General features: G+C 37.2%; 1 protein-coding gene across 1 annotated transcript; it reads right to left on the bottom strand.

Annotated features, from left to right (window-relative positions):
- Positions 1–10477: 10477 nt before the first annotated feature.
- LOC149956303 (uncharacterized) lies at positions 10478–11635 on the bottom strand. The gene is made up of 4 exons (XM_090164698.1): positions 11518–11635; positions 11277–11460; positions 10750–11219; positions 10478–10669 (listed from the first exon to the last, which is right to left on the bottom strand). Exons 1-4 carry the CDS (start codon positions 11518–11520, stop codon positions 10565–10567), a joined length of 762 nt encoding a protein of 253 aa, XP_090020824.1. The 5' UTR covers positions 11521–11635; the 3' UTR covers positions 10478–10564.
- Positions 11636–15685: the final 4050 nt, after the last annotated feature.

The following is a 15685-nucleotide window of genomic DNA, read 5'->3' as shown; positions in this document are numbered from 1 at the left end:
AGTATCTCTTTAGTGTCAAACCGCGAAGTATTTAAAATTAATCACAGCTTAAAATGTACCTCGTCCACTCCGCTTAAAATTAGATTATATCCTTCTTAAAATTACAATGCGTAGCGCATTCTCTTCGGTTGTCTGGTTCTTATAAAGTGTTGGAAAAATGTAGAGATGAAATTTGATATACCGTAAATTATGGATAGATAATTTTCATCAAGTAACTTACCAGATACTTACTTACTTATTGATTCCAGATGGCCTTGCTCTGACAAGCTTATTTTTGATATTATTTAAGGGTCAGGGCAATTATTAAGATAAATGTTTTTAATTTTATTTTTATCCAGCTCATAGGCCAGAGTAAAGAATGAGATCGCGATGTTTCTGAATTTTTCAGGACCAAGTGTTCGTGGATTGAAATTGGCACTTATTTCATTGACGTAGGATACTGTTATGTTAGAGAGGTTGGATTAAACATGATTCATTATTTTAGTTTAAAATAGTCGAAACTTGGGCTATATTAAAACCAGAGCCTTAATGAGTAATTAGGTGGCATCACAGATCAAATTTAGCGTTCGGAACAATAAAATATAACTGTACATGAACTCATTATCTCATGAAATAACATTCAACATTAAGCGACATTGTATGTATGTGAAGCCTCAGTTTCTGTCAAAAGAATCGCTTTGTTTTGACTTCATAGAAAGAAATAAATGCTGTTCAACCGGAGGCGAATAAAAACGTGCACGCTTCAAATCATTGACTTTTATTTTAAGCAGGTGGTGTTCGCAAAACGAGTTGATGTAATGACGAGTTGTTACATGTTTAGAACCGTTGAAACCCTAATCCTTTACAAATTTTGTTAAACGATGTAAGTTGCGAGAACAATATCTAAAGTGTGACTTAAATTGCTTATAGGAGAAAAGGAGTACTTAGTCTTCTGAGTAGATATTTATCTTCTAGTTAAATAATAGACCATTAATAAATATTAAATTGGTGGTTTTTTCCGGTATGCATTCTGCCTGATTGAAACCTTGAAAAACAGGGGGAGTGTGTCCTGGAGTATAAGCGATTATAGCCATCTTGAAAAAAGGCTGACCAACCATCTATGACGTTTCGTTTTAAACTTAAGAACCAGATCATTTTTTATTGGATAGCAAAACAAAATGACCTTCAAGATAATAAATTAATGTATATGTTCGGGTAATTGACTTTAAGTTTAAAATTAGTCAATATTTTAAAAATGTGGGTTTTAAGAAAATGTTTGTTAGTATTTGCATTCAAATCTTCTCAGCTCCAGCAAGTATATTTTTCAATTTTATCAGGAAATAGCTATAATTTCCAGTTGCTTTGAGCATAAATTATTAATAAATATAAATATGCCGCAATTAAATTATTTGTTATTGAAGTGAAGCGAGTTTTGAGCGTAGTTTAATGGAAGCCATCATTATGTAATGGGCCAACAAAAAGATTGGTTTTAGATATTTATAAAGGTTGGCACATATTTTAGGTAGTAGGTTGACCAATAATGAACACATGAAATATATATCACTGAAGGAAACACATTTTTCGATGAGCCTAAGTGTATCCGGTCAACACTTTGAACCAGACCTACAAATTTATTCCTTACATAAAGCATTACACAAATGGATACGACCCTAATTTCTATGATTGTATTTCTTTAAATGTCATGAGCTATTAAGCAATTAAGTAATTTGAGTTACACGTTATCGTGGAAACAGTTTAAAACAACATTCTAGTCATGGTCTACGTCACTTCGGTGCCAGTAATGTCGGTGTCTAGCTCGTTACGTGGTCAATCGGTCGCTAATCATTTTGGTGTCTGTAGGTCTTTGCTCTATATTAGAAGCCAAGTGTAACCATTAGGACTATTTGAGGCATGAATTGGCACAAATCTTGGATTGGCTATAACCTATATTAAAAGGTTTGGAGGCTGGTTACACCAACAGTAAATATTAATTTGTTTCTATAGAGAGGGATTTCTTTAGAACCACCTGATATCTCTAACACTTCCTTTATCCAAAATTCTGCCCATTCTACAACATGTTATAATTGAATACAATTCCTAAAATGAGAAGTTGCGAAAACCAATATTTGTTTTGTCAATTGGACCTTTAGATTTAAATACAGCCTTATAGGTATGTAATTCCTCTATCCATTAAAATCGCTTCATGCTTCTACAATGAAATTCTTACCAAGTATAAGGAAAACATAAAAGATGGTTTGACGGCCATTTTTGAGATGGCGGCAAACGATTACGCCGGAAATTAGGGCAGACCACCCTACATTCATCAGGGAGGTTAAACATTTATTTCATGAAAATAACTTAATTTTTACCTAATTTTGTTAATATTTTCAATATAATGCCTGAACTAACGTCGGCGTCTGATCCCCAAGGGTAAGCGTGGCCGAGGTGTTAAATACTTAACTATCCTTCCAAAAACCTGTACCCAAAAAAAAATATAATTTTGTAACGCTTTGCTGCTTCGACAGTGATAAAAGTAAGATTTTATAAATAAAAAAACGGAAGTAACGTTGCAATTTAAAATAAAACTTTATTATTCGACGTAAACAACCCATTCATAACTGGTAAGGAATTTATATTTTATATTTTAAAGCTTAAGACTATGTTTGACACTAGTAATTACCAAGATTAACAAATTCCGAAACTATTCAGCATCGTAATAAAACATATTTAAGATTAAATAACCGTAGACCAACTTTACTAAAGCCCAAAATTACTCCAGGAACAAATTCTGAGGCCAACTGTACCGTAGGTAAATAAATATACACAAATCCTTCTCCTCATGTCCGCTGGGATAAAATATCATCAAAACCGCTTTGAGAAAACTATCTTCAAGACTACTTTATCTCAAGACTACTTAATCCCAACTGTTTTACCCCGAATTAATTACTTAGTAATTTTTTCCAAGTTTATATATCTTTTGGACTTTTATCCTTGAGACTATTTATCTCTACCCCTGAGATTGAATTTCACTGGGAAAAACAATATCACAGACCATATCTTTCGATATATTCTATCTACGACACATACTGTGTCTGTGATATACTATTCCCAAAAATAAACATTGTTCTGACACAAGTTCTAGGATTAAATATATTATTGCCGAAATAAACTGGACCAAGATTAAAATTAATTGCAAAACCTTTTCTTAAAAGATAAATGCTTCTGTAGCTATGAATAAGGAACATATGAATAGGAAAATCTCAGCCCCACTCAGAGAGAAGGTGCACTTTCATTAACAGTAGATTATTCACCACGCTCGAGAAAAGATAGGAATAAGAAATAATGGTTTGTCGAGTTATTCGCGTGTTTTTGTCCCTTTATAAAATGTTACGTACAAAGAAATAAAGTAGAAAGTTACACATTCTGTATACACTCTTTTTCGCGGTCTTTTCGACCCCTCTTTTTGCCCGCCCGCTAGTCGGTAATTACCTGGAACCACCGGTGGGGGGTCTTTGGTCCCAGGATATGGAGAATGGGGGTTAAGGGGGCTAAACTCAACATGGACGCGCCCAGCAAAATCCCAAAAAAAAGAGTGTATAACGACTAAAACAAGGAAACATTCAAGTTCCCGCCGTCTTTCTTCAAACTAGCGCCATACAACACCGGGCAGAGCTCAGAAGGGACCTGGCCGGCGAGCATGTGATTGCAGAGGCTGGTTAGCGATTTAAGTAGGCAATCGCCAGCGGCTCCGGTGCTAGAACCAATCAAATCCTTTAGATTCTGAGGCTTCAGACCGTCGAGACCAGTGGCCGAACCAGACGGGAACGACATGATAGCGGAAAAGACGGTGGATTCTTTCACGTTAAGCCGAGAGAGATTAGATAAGTTGTCTGGTTCATAAGAAAAATCGAGATGGTCGCCACCTGAGGGATGTTTCCTCTTAAGTATCTCTAAGGTGGAGGCATGGTTTGGCGCGAATGAGGCCGCTGATGAGACGACGCGTACGGCGCCCGAGATATCGCGATCCACGATCTTCAGTTCGACAATCTTGCCAACGTCCCTTTTTAAGGGGCGTTTCGTGGTTGGCCTCTTGGGGTTATCCGGCCCTGCGGAAAAGACCGTGCCGGACTCAAATTGCTTAATGTTAAATTTGACTGCAGTTGTAAGGAAGACCAGTTTCCCTTCGCAAAAAATAGGAACTTGCAGACAGAGGGCGGGGAAGAGAATGAGCGCCTTCCAGCATTCGAAACTGTTTTCCCGAACGACCTTGTTGATTGTAGAAGACAATGCCATGGCTGCCATGTACCTAGCATTTTTCGTAATTCGACGAATGATGCGCCGCGTGGATTTTAGGTTAGTAAAATGGCCCATGAGAGCGCTATACCCGCCAAAGGGTATGGAGGGCAACGGTGGCGGAGAAACTGTAGACTCGACTGGAGGCTTAGTACAAGACGATTGAGCATAATGACCATTTATTCTTGTGAACGATTTGCCGCACTGATGACAAGACTGGAAACCGACCTGCGACGACATTCGCGTACGAAAAAGCCCGACGGTGAGGATGAAATAAACAAAAACGCGACACGGGACGAAAAGTACCAATACGCATCGGAACGGCGAAATTATAGTTAGAACAGTTAGAGGAACGACAAAGTAAACTGACGCAAGGCCGAATGCATCTCGAATTACACGCGGGAAACTAACAATAAATAAGGGAAAACAGTTCACTGCTTTAAAAATAGCGAGATGTGAGCAGCAAAATGAGCTCAAGATAAATAAGTGCCAAGGGAAACTACACAAAAAAAGTAATTACTGTAGCCGGACACTAGGCAACGCGTAAACGGTTGACCGGATACGCAGAGGTACCACTAGTAGAATACACCAAAGAATTGTTAGTACAAAATTAACAGACACCAAGCGTATTCGTCGAGAGTCCAGCGCAACAGAACAATTTACAAAAGCAACAGTTGAGCAATCCCGCTAAAACAAATAGGAAAAAGCAGGCGAATCGACACATTACAGAGAAACAACTAATACAATTAAACATTAGCCAAAAATGCAGGATGATAAAGAAAACATTGCTAATTATATAAGAGAAAAAAAAATCAACAAAAGCCGTAAAAGTGCACCAAAATTGGGCGGTGGACATATGTACAGAAAATGATAAAGCTGGACATACGAGGTGCTAGTTATAGGCCACACTAAATATCCCGTAAAATACAAAATGATGCAAATAGTAAATTAAAATGGGAAGTAAATAATCGGCGAGACCGTAGATAGGTGGTAGCGACTGAAACCTTACACAGCTTCACCGCAAAATGAAGAAATAGCAACGGGCACAAGGCGGAACCACGGGCGGACGGACACGTTGGACAAATAGCCGCGTCGGCATCGCACAAATAAACGATCTGGCGAGTGAGCACGATAATACGAGGCCAGCAGAAAAACTAATTAATATTGAAACTATACCCTAAAACTGAGCACCGCACAAGGCCGACACACCAAAGATAATTTAAACTCATACCCTAGATTCGAAATCACTCTCTCGCGCGCTGCCGATAGCGTTTACCCACTTCCCGCTAGAACTCAGAAAAAATTCGCTCCATGGTTTGCGCCTTACCGCAACCGATGGAGCCCAATTTTTCTGAGGTCACGTGCCGGAAAAGGGTAAACGCTACGTAACAAAACCGTCAATGGGAAAGCTCTCAGTATTCGAATCTAGGGTACGAGTTTAAATTATCTTTGGACACACACGCACCACATTAAAGATTGAGAATAACTGCATCCGAATAAACCTGACTAACAAAATAAATAACCGAAGAACTAACCTTAAGCGACCGAATAAAACGCGAGGAACACGCGGTATAACATGATTTAAAAAATTATAACGGGAATTATACCACTATTATTTATAAATAATTAATTAATTTTACTCCCCTCTCCAAATTTATCTGGGAAGGAACGATTTCCGTTCGGTCGGTTAAACGGTTAGAATGGCTAGCCAAAAAGTTTTATTTAAACCACTGGAGACGCGTTTATGCCCTCATGAGAATTTTACATCAGATAAGAAATGCGTCGACTAATGTTAATTTTCGATAATATACTTTAAAGTAAAATATATAATTTTACTAAAAATAAATATAAGAAGATAATATAATAATTATTATCATCCTCTTAGGGTATAAATAATTAAAATTATACGGAATATTTTATATTACCGGGCAAATTTTAAGGCTTCTCATTGAGGCAGAGTTAAATAATTTCGTATAAAATTATTTTTCGGAAAAATATGAAAACTAATTCCTTTAGAACTAAACGTATTTCTTTTGCAGTACGGTATGCATCAAGTGTTTCCTTTAACTTTTGCAGTACGGTATGCATCAAGTGTTTCCTTTTACTTTTGCAGTACGGTATGCAACAAGTGTTTCCTTTTACTTTTGCAGTACGGTATGCAACAAGTGTTTCCTTTTACTTTTGCAGTACGGTATGCAACAAGTGTTTCCTTTTACTTTTGCAGTACGGTATGCAACAAGAGTTTCCTTTTACTTTTGCAGTACGGTATGCAACAAGTGTTTCCTTTTACTTTTGCAGTACGGATGCAACAAGTGTTTCCTTTTGCTTTTGCAGTATGGTATGCAACAAGTGTTTCCTTTTACTTTTGCAGTACGGTATGCAACAAGTGTTTCCTTTTACTTTTGCAGTACGGTATGCAACAAGTGTTTCCTTTTACTTTTGCAGTACGGTATGCAACAAGTGTTTCCTTTTACTTTTGCAGTACGGTATGCAACAAGTGTTTCCTTTTACTTTTGCAGTACGGTATGCAACAAGTGTTTCCTTTTACTTTTGCAGTACGGTATGCAACAAGTGTTTCCTTTTACTTTTGCAGTACGGTATGCAACAAGTGTTTCCTTTTGCTTTTGCAGTACGGTATGCAACAAGTGTTTCCTTTTACTTTTGCAGTACGGTATGCAACAAGTGTTTCCTTTTACTTTTGCAGTACGGTATGCAACAAGTGTTTCCTTTTACTTTTGCAGTACGGTATGCAACAAGTGTTTCCTTTTACTTTTGCAGTACAGTATGCAACAAGTGTTTCCTTTTACTTTTGCAGTACAGTATGCAACAAGTGTTTCCTTTTAATCAGGTTACTTTTTTGGCATGTTAAGGCTTAGCAAAAAACCGATGTTATGTTCGAGAAAAGTTTCCAGCTTTCTAATATTTCAACAAGCACTATATAAAAGTTACTTATGAGTCCTGGCTGTCGGAAATATTACTTCTTGGCAATTTCTGGGAAGATGTTTTATTTAAGCGCCTATTGCGGAAATTTTTCCGCAAACGGCAAAATAAAAAATTTAAGATTTTTATCGATATAAAATGTTTCATATCAGTAAACATACTACAAAACATTTATAGTGTTACATTGTTAATTAGTATAGAGGTTTAGTTTGACTTTATGATTCGAAAGAATTAAGCGAAAATGCTGCTTTACTTAAATTTACAAATAATATAGACTAATCATGCTATGAGAACTTTTTTGATTTATTCCGGAAAAATGCGGGAAATTTTCCAAAAAAAGGTCATGGTTATTTTCCGACTTTTGATTTACGTTATTTAGAAAGTGTTTAAAAAATCTTTAGGAAATTTGATACACAGGAAAATATAATCGTGGTAGAGAATGAAACGGAAAACAGCCAATTATATCTGGCCTTGGAGAAGATTATGAAAGACGACCGGGATCTCAAATTTCGTGTTCTTTCGTTAAAAATTTATCAGCTCCATCACCAAGAATTAAAAAAAACAGACAGTCCTATGACTGTAATTGTCGGTAACAAGGTTTTCGTTAACTGTTTTAAAGGGGAACGGCCAAGCTTTTCCAAATATGGCCTTATTTCCCTATCAAAAGAATAACAAGACGTTCAATATACTAACACGTACCTTTTTTGTCTTGAAAAAATAGCTTTTGGCCAAAAAGTTGAAATGAAAAATAACGCCAGGTGTTTGGGTTTGAATTTTCGCCGCCATCTTAGGGGATGCCGCCAGCGCCCATAACCCCGTATGAGTGATTTGCGAACTATCCTAACTTTTAAAATCGCGCAATTTAGGCTTAAGTCTCTTATAACTGGAACGCGCCGCGCGGGAAAAACAATTTTTTTGCGTCTTCATCAGCGCTCGCTTTTATGTTGCTTTTCTGTCTCACCAACTTCTCACCAGGTGTCGCGGCGGACGTGCGCTTTTCGATTTCCCGAAATTTCTTTATTTTATTAAAAACTAGCTGGGTAACCCGTCCTTCGGCCGGGCCCCAGCTAGAACTAAAATACCGTGAAGACTGGGTCTTAAACAACCCCCCCCCCCTCCCAGCGCAGCCGCTAAATTGACTGAGGCAGAAAAAATATTGGTTGTATAGGTGTATGTAGGTTGCAGGATTCACGGCACCGTTCCAGGGGCAAAAATACATGTATAATTAATTAACTTAATTGGAAATCGATGAAAATTGGGCGACTCGCTGCGTTTGCGCCATAAGAATAGCTGTGAGAAATTTGGCGTTCCTAGTTTGAACGGCTCGGACGTTACCTAAAACTAAAATCCCGTGAAGACTGAGTCATAAACAAAACCCTAGGTGTATGTAGGTTGCAGGATTCACAACACCGTTCCAGGGGCAAAAATACCTGATTTAATTAATTAACTTAATTGGAAGTCGATGAAAATTGGGCGACTCGCTGCGTTTGCGCCATAAGAATAGCTGTGAGAAATTTGGCGTTCCTAGTTTGAACGGCTCGGACGTTACCTAAAACTAAAATCCCGTGAAGACTGAGTCATAAACAAAACCCTAGGTGTATGTAGGTTGCAGGATTCACGACACCGTTCCAGGGGCAAAAATACATGACTTAATTAATTAACTTAATTGGAAATCAGTTTAATTAATTAACTTGATCCCGTGAAGACTGAGTCATAAACAAAACACTACCCCCCCCCCCCCCCCCGTCTCCATTCTCCAAGTGACGATGACGCAGCCGCGAAATTGACTGAGGCAAAAAATTTGGTTGTATAGGTGTATGTAGGTTGCAGGATTCACGGCACCGTTCCAGTGGCAAAAATACATGATTTAATTAATTAACTTAATTGGAAATCGATGAAAATAGCGCGACTCGCTGCCTTTGCGCCAAAGAATAGCTGTGATAAATTTGGCAGTCCTAGGTTGAACGGCTCGGACGCCTATAGAGAAACAGACGCAAGACAGACAGAAGACGCTTAGGAATATAGTATAGATTTACCACTCAATATTTTTGATGCGGTTTTCGCCATAAATTTTAGTTTTTAATGGGCTATAGGGCTATCTAAATAGTTAAAGCTTAGCATTCCCCTGTATAAAAGTCATCAAAAATGCTTTATTTCTCCTAATTTTAAACATATGTATTTAATTTTGGCAGATTATTATTATTATTATTATTATTCCTACCTGTTGAGGCCACCCCATGACTTGTGTATATTCGCTATTTTAGGTAAAATATTTACTCTTCTCACTAATATTTCCAATAAAAATTAATTATAAGCTATTTTGATAGTTATAAATTGGTTTATGCAGGAGCTATGTGTAAATTACTTATAATTCCCCACCAAGAAACTACCATATTACGGAGTTTCCAGTTTTAAACGGCGGTGTCGATTTTGAAATTAAGTTATTTACAACGACCATTCCCCATATTGGTTCAAGATGTTTCCTTTAGCCATAACGCTTTTAAATGTTTATCCAATGACTTGCGGAATCTAATACCTGTTCTGGAATTTTTACCGATTTCGGTCAGGAACACAGGTTTGATTATTTAACGATGTTTGAGAGTAGTTGACAATGATTTTTTTGGATAAAGAAATGGACATACTAACTATCAGTGACGGCGATCCCGTGGGGGCTCTGGGGCTCCAGCCCCCACAGGGAAAAACAAACGAGAACAGAGCCCCCACAGAAATAAAATTGACTAAAAATAGCAATCAGGGAAAAATCTGACTGCCTTTATATGGTTCCAAATTCACTCTTTTTACAGAAGTTATTTTGAGATTGCAGATGCGAGTAGCATTAAGAAGATATAACCGTAAAATTTATTTCGATAGATTCGTCCAAACAGAAAGTCGCCCCATCGTGTACCCTATTCTACCTAAAATACCTTCGTAAAGTATGTGGCCAAGAAAGGCTTAATTATCTAGCCATGTACGCAGATATTTTTCTAAAGATATAGACTTAACTTTTATTAAATTATTATTAATGCATTCCGTGACGGATGAGATAATAGAAAGAACACTTTTAAAAAAATATATAAATTTAGATTTAAATTTTAAGTATAAGAATTTTTGGATAAAAAATAATGGCCCGTGCCCCCACAGAAATGTTTTCCGATCGCCGCCGCTGAACTATAGAAGAAACATCTTAGTATATGTGTCCTACCTTTTTACAATTACCGCTAATTTATCAACGAATGATAAGAAATTGTAAGACCTTTAGATCATAAATTCATTAAAACAACCTTTATTGATACCACAAATTAAAAACTGTCACTACACAGAATATATTAAAAACTATCCTTTGAACCTTACATTAAACAATTTTATGCAGAGGCCCAGGTATTCTGAGAACCTGAAGCAGGTTGGAAAAATCTTGATCCTGAATTGAAGATAGGGAGGTACTTGCAGACAATGAAACCTGGATTTTTTTATCAAATTTATTATTGACCGTAATCCTGAAGGGATGACGATGAAATTAAAGGGGCTAATTCAACTTACTGGTACATTTGGAACAGGAGCCGATCCGTCAAAAGTATTAGACTTAGGCGCTTTATTTTCAGTAGGAATTGATACATGAGAATTCGATATGATTCCAACGTGATGAATTTCGGGTGCGATTTCCCCTGTAATAGCGGTCACAGGAACACTGATTTGTCGGTCTAGTGGTGCCACTGCCACGGCTTCCGAATGAGCGGGGACGTTCGCTATTGGAAGACTACTTGTGGTTGCTTGCACCTGTCGTTTGAAGTAGCCTCGTTTGGAAAATACTTCCGCGCTGACGATCCCAAAGATGACACCAACAATTACGACACAAGCCAAGAGGAACAGCAAGATGGCGAACGATCTCGGCATTCGAAATCTTCTCTTGGTTTTAATGTGGCCGATTTCAACTTCGTTAACTTCTTGTCCGGAGAAGAACTTGGCTTCGCCCAGCAACGGTTGACTCAAGTACTCGGAAGCCACGTGTTCTAATGAAAACATTACTCCGTATTAAGGTAACTTTAAACCTTATTAAGTACCATTACTTTTTATGGTGGGACTTCCGGGAGAGTGGTAAGATGGGTGGAAACTCAACTTAGACTGAGTGTGATGAGGAATCTGTAAGGCGGTGCTCCGTATCGACGACATCCGGTAAATGGCTCGCTGCAAGACGGGCGTTGTATTTTGGCCACTTTTTTCCGTCGACGAGGATTTCTCTCGCCTTTGATCCTAATGTAATTACACTCATTATATAGTATCGTGTTCCAAAACTATCTCGGACCATACCATTTAGTTCACTTTTATTTAAATTAAGAGTTCGCAAAGACCCAACCAAACCGTGCCTACTTGGAAAATCTATTAATTGTCGACAATTTGACCGGACACACAGAATTTGCATTTATAAAGTAAACAATCAGTTTAAGTCAGTTTATATAGGTTAATAATAACGTTTTTTAATTAAAAGATGAAAATATGTTTATAAAATGATACATTAATAAAAATGGTAAAAAACAAAAATTGTGAAAATCGAATAGCTTGTTCAAAAAACCCATCGCACATCGTATCGCCATGGACTAATTAGTCCATGGTATCGCCAAACCGTTACCTGAGAGCAAATAAAAAGTAAATCTAAATTTATCTATTTTAGAAAAACAGGTTTATGTTTTAACTTTCCATTTTGATCATAGTAAACTAAAACTGAAAAAAGTGATAATGATACTTTAAAGGAAATTAAGAATTGAATCTGCGTAAATTAGAAAATATTAAAAAAATTCCTTCTTAAAATATCTGTCACGCTTCTCTACTTGATTGATATTTCCTCTTAGGCGGCGAGCACATTTTGGAGACATTAAGCTATCGCTTAATCATATGGAGCCAAACTTTTTCAGATAGGTGAATTATAATTTGGAACAGAAAGCTATTAGTAAGCGTTTCTCTATTAGTAGAAAACTAAATTTTGTCCTTACATAGTGAGAGCTGAATTAACTTGCGATTAATGCGGACTGAAACACGATAATTGCGGTATTTCAACCTGAAACGTTGGGTTACGTGATAATTATTTTAATCATATGCTATTTAAAAAAACAAAAACTGATTTATTCTTAACCACGCACAAATGTCACTAATTTTTACTAAAGAACTACATGATTTGTCTAACAGGCCTTCGCTCAGGGGCGCTTCACTGGGAGGACCGCAGCCTCTAATTTCTTACTAAAAACTGAATCCCTGTAAAGATTTTTCTTTTCGCTAAATTATCTCTCAAGAATGGACAATGGCCCTAACACGGTCAATAATTCCCTCTTTTTGGGTTAATCACAATCACGTGATCAGTGTTTGTACGCCACTTTTGCCGTATTCTGGTATTTCACCATGAGAGGAAACCAAGTCACTCTCGCTGCTTGCGGTTTTTCCCCACTGGTTTACTTCTCTCCACTGCTCTCCTTCTCTCCACTGGTATCTTTCTTTCCACTGGTCTCCTTCCCTCCACTGGTCTCTTTCTCTCCACTGGTCTCTTTCTCTCCACTGGTATCTTTCTTTCCACTGGTCTCCTTCCCTCCACTGGTCTCCTTCCCTCCACTGGTCTCTTTCTCTCCACTGGTCTCTTTCTCTCCACTGGTCTCCTTCTCTCTACGGAGGGATTCACAATATACTGCACTCCTTTTAGCCCAACTGGCGAAAATACGAAAATACACTTAAAGAATTACAAGAATGGGATTTAAAATGGCATTAACTATATTTAAAAACACGTTGTACATAATTAATTTACATTTATACTTCAATTAATTTAAATCGATTAAAGAACTATTAAATACAAAATATATTTAATTAATAATGAAATTTGAAAAAAAAATACGAAAATATTTTGAAAATCACACAGCGCCATCTATTTTAGTCTCGATGAACTATTCAAATTTAAAAACGACTGAAATTATACAATCTACCCTATTTTAAGTTTTATGGGAAAACTAAATAACGAAATCACTATGTGAAGATCTCAAAAAAAGCTATTGAACGTTTCAATGTATTAATTTTGAAATATTTAAAAGTTCATGTTTCTAAGAGTGTCAAAAATTAATTTAAATTAACCTTATACTTAATATCTTTAAAACTAATTAAGATATGATGAAAAGTCGAAAAACAATGGATAGACAACGTTGTCAAACGTAAATAATTAAAGTTTCAATATTTTCAGAATAATACATTGTGTATAAAACTAAAATGCTGTTCATTTCAATTAAAGTTTGTCAAGTTATATTTTAATTGTGATACTTTATTTCTAGATCTTTATCGTGTGTTTATTTAGCTACAATTTGAAATTCATTTTTAGGAAATCCATAAAGCAGAACCCGTGGAATTCAATAAAATATTAACAGCAGAACACGTTGGCCTGCCACCAGGGTTTTTTCACGTTCGGGTATTCACTACGTAAATAAAATATTTTGGCCACCACCTTTAAAACCCATCGCTTCGTGTTTTTCTTATTTTCTAAAAATTGTATCAATTCCGTAATGTCAAAAGTAAAGAAATCATTCACTTCCTCCCATGTTAAGCCTAACGCCTTGAGAGGGGCGGGTCTTGGGAAAACCACCCAACCTTGTTCATTTTTATTGTTTTCACCTCACTTTTCTCTAACTTCTATTGAGTTACTGCGCCATTTTTGTGATCTCATGTTTGAATTTTCGGAAATTCCGGTAGCTTTGCCAATTAATTTATTAGCTTCCTTCGCATTCTTTTCATGTCCCACCAAATTATGTACATTCAAGTCTTCATTAAGGACCCTAGACGCGTTTGGGAACTTACGCTCGTACTTATTAACGTAGTGTTTAATGGTCGCCGCTAACAAAAAGGGACTTGACGTGCATCCAAAGGGGACTCTCTTAAGCCTTTACGTCACTAACCGTCTAACCTGTCACTCTGTGGGCTTTCGACCCATAGAAATATTAACTCGTCTCTATCCTGCTCCCTAATTCGAATTTGATAAAACGCTGTTTCCACGTCAACTGTGAATGCTACTCTATGCTGATAAAAACGAACCAAAATTTTAAACAACTTTGTCAACAAATGGAGACTAGGTTCTAGACAGTCATTTAAGGACGATAGGTTGACTTCGTGGGATGACCCGTCATTCACTATTCTTAACTTAGTCACTTGCTTGTCGCCCATAACTACTCCATGATGAGGAATGTTATATAGTTTACCTGAGGGAACACTTACTATTGTCTACTCTCTCGACAACTCCAGTTTCCAATTGCTCTGGGATTATTTCATCGTAAATTTTTAACTAAATTTAGGGTTTGAAATTTGAGCGGTCCAAAATTGTCTACTAACTGGTAACTGTTTGCGTTCCACGGAAGCGCTATCTCATAACGCCCTTCCGGTAACGTTATGTCCATCTCAAATGACTTTAAACTGTTCTCTCTTCGTAAAACCATTTTATTTTCACCGTAATTTATCCCCATCGATTCTAGATTCCAAACCTTTTGCACTTGCGAAGACAATAGCTCATCTTCTGATCCCACCGTTTTTTGCACCATTGATACTGAATTCACTACGGTTTGGCTTCCGGACTCTGATATATCACAGGTTCCCATCACTGTCCCTCCCAATGTCGTATTTAGGGCCATTACTTTCTCTCCTAACCTCTCTCATTCGCCCGTAGCTAGCTTCCAAAAGTAGTTTTCCCCAATTAAAATATCTAATTTGGTCGTTCTTACCCCATCTTCATTATCAAGGTTATCTGCCAAATATAAGGGGTGTTTTACATTTTAGTTCTAATTTCCGCTTCCTGGTACTAAAAATTTCGCTCCTCAAATTTCGTGCCTTTTTTATCTCCTTGTATTGCCTTCGTGTAGCCCTTCAGTTTCCAAGACCTCTAAATTTAAATTCGGGCCAATTTTTCCGAAATAAACGACCTGTGGCTGGCGCCATCTAGTACACACCTAACTCTAGTTTTACTTCCTAACTCGTTCTCGATATTAGCTGGAACGGTTTGAAGTAAAACTATTCCTGAATCTGAATGCGGCGTCATCGTTGCTAAGGTAGCGTTTGTTTGAACTTGTGAGCTTCTCTGTTTTGGCGCGCTATTTGAATTACCCTGCGCGGCATTTGAATTTGCTGCCTTGTAATTATTATTGGTTTTGGTTAGATCCTGATTAAAAGCGCAGAAAACCTCTTGATGTTTTCTATTACAATTTTTGCACCTTTGAATTTTACCGTTACATTGCCAGGATTGGTAACCTGGTCTAGGGCACAAATAAACATTACCTTTTTTTGGCTTTCCTTTCTTATGGTCTATGGAAATTTAATAAAATTGATAGAAAGGGTGATTTAAGCTATTACAAAACACACATGCTCTTGTGGTATTATTAACGGGGATATGTAGGGCCGCAGCCAAAGGGGGCCCTGCGGGACGGTGGCCTTCATTTGGATAAGGGTTTTTCATCTGATTTGAGCT

This window comes from Leiobunum rupestre, chromosome 2 (assembly GCF_980474605.1).
Source record: "Leiobunum rupestre chromosome 2, qqLeiRupe1.1.hap1, whole genome shotgun sequence".
Lineage (NCBI taxonomy): Eukaryota > Metazoa > Arthropoda > Arachnida > Opiliones > Sclerosomatidae > Leiobunum > Leiobunum rupestre.
The sequence above is the reverse complement of the archived record's forward strand: the minus strand, read 5'-3'. Positions and strand labels throughout refer to the sequence as shown.

Bases quoted from the DNA above. Each gene is read 5' to 3' on its own strand.
- LOC149956303 (XM_090164698.1), bottom strand. The intron at 11,220-11,276 runs GTAATGGTACTT...TGTTTTCATTAG, and splicing joins CGGAAGTCCCACCATAAAAA to AACACGTGGCTTCCGAGTAC. The intron at 10,670-10,749 runs GTAAGTTGAATT...AAAAAAATCCAG, and splicing joins CTCCTGTTCCAAATGTACCA to GTTTCATTGTCTGCAAGTAC.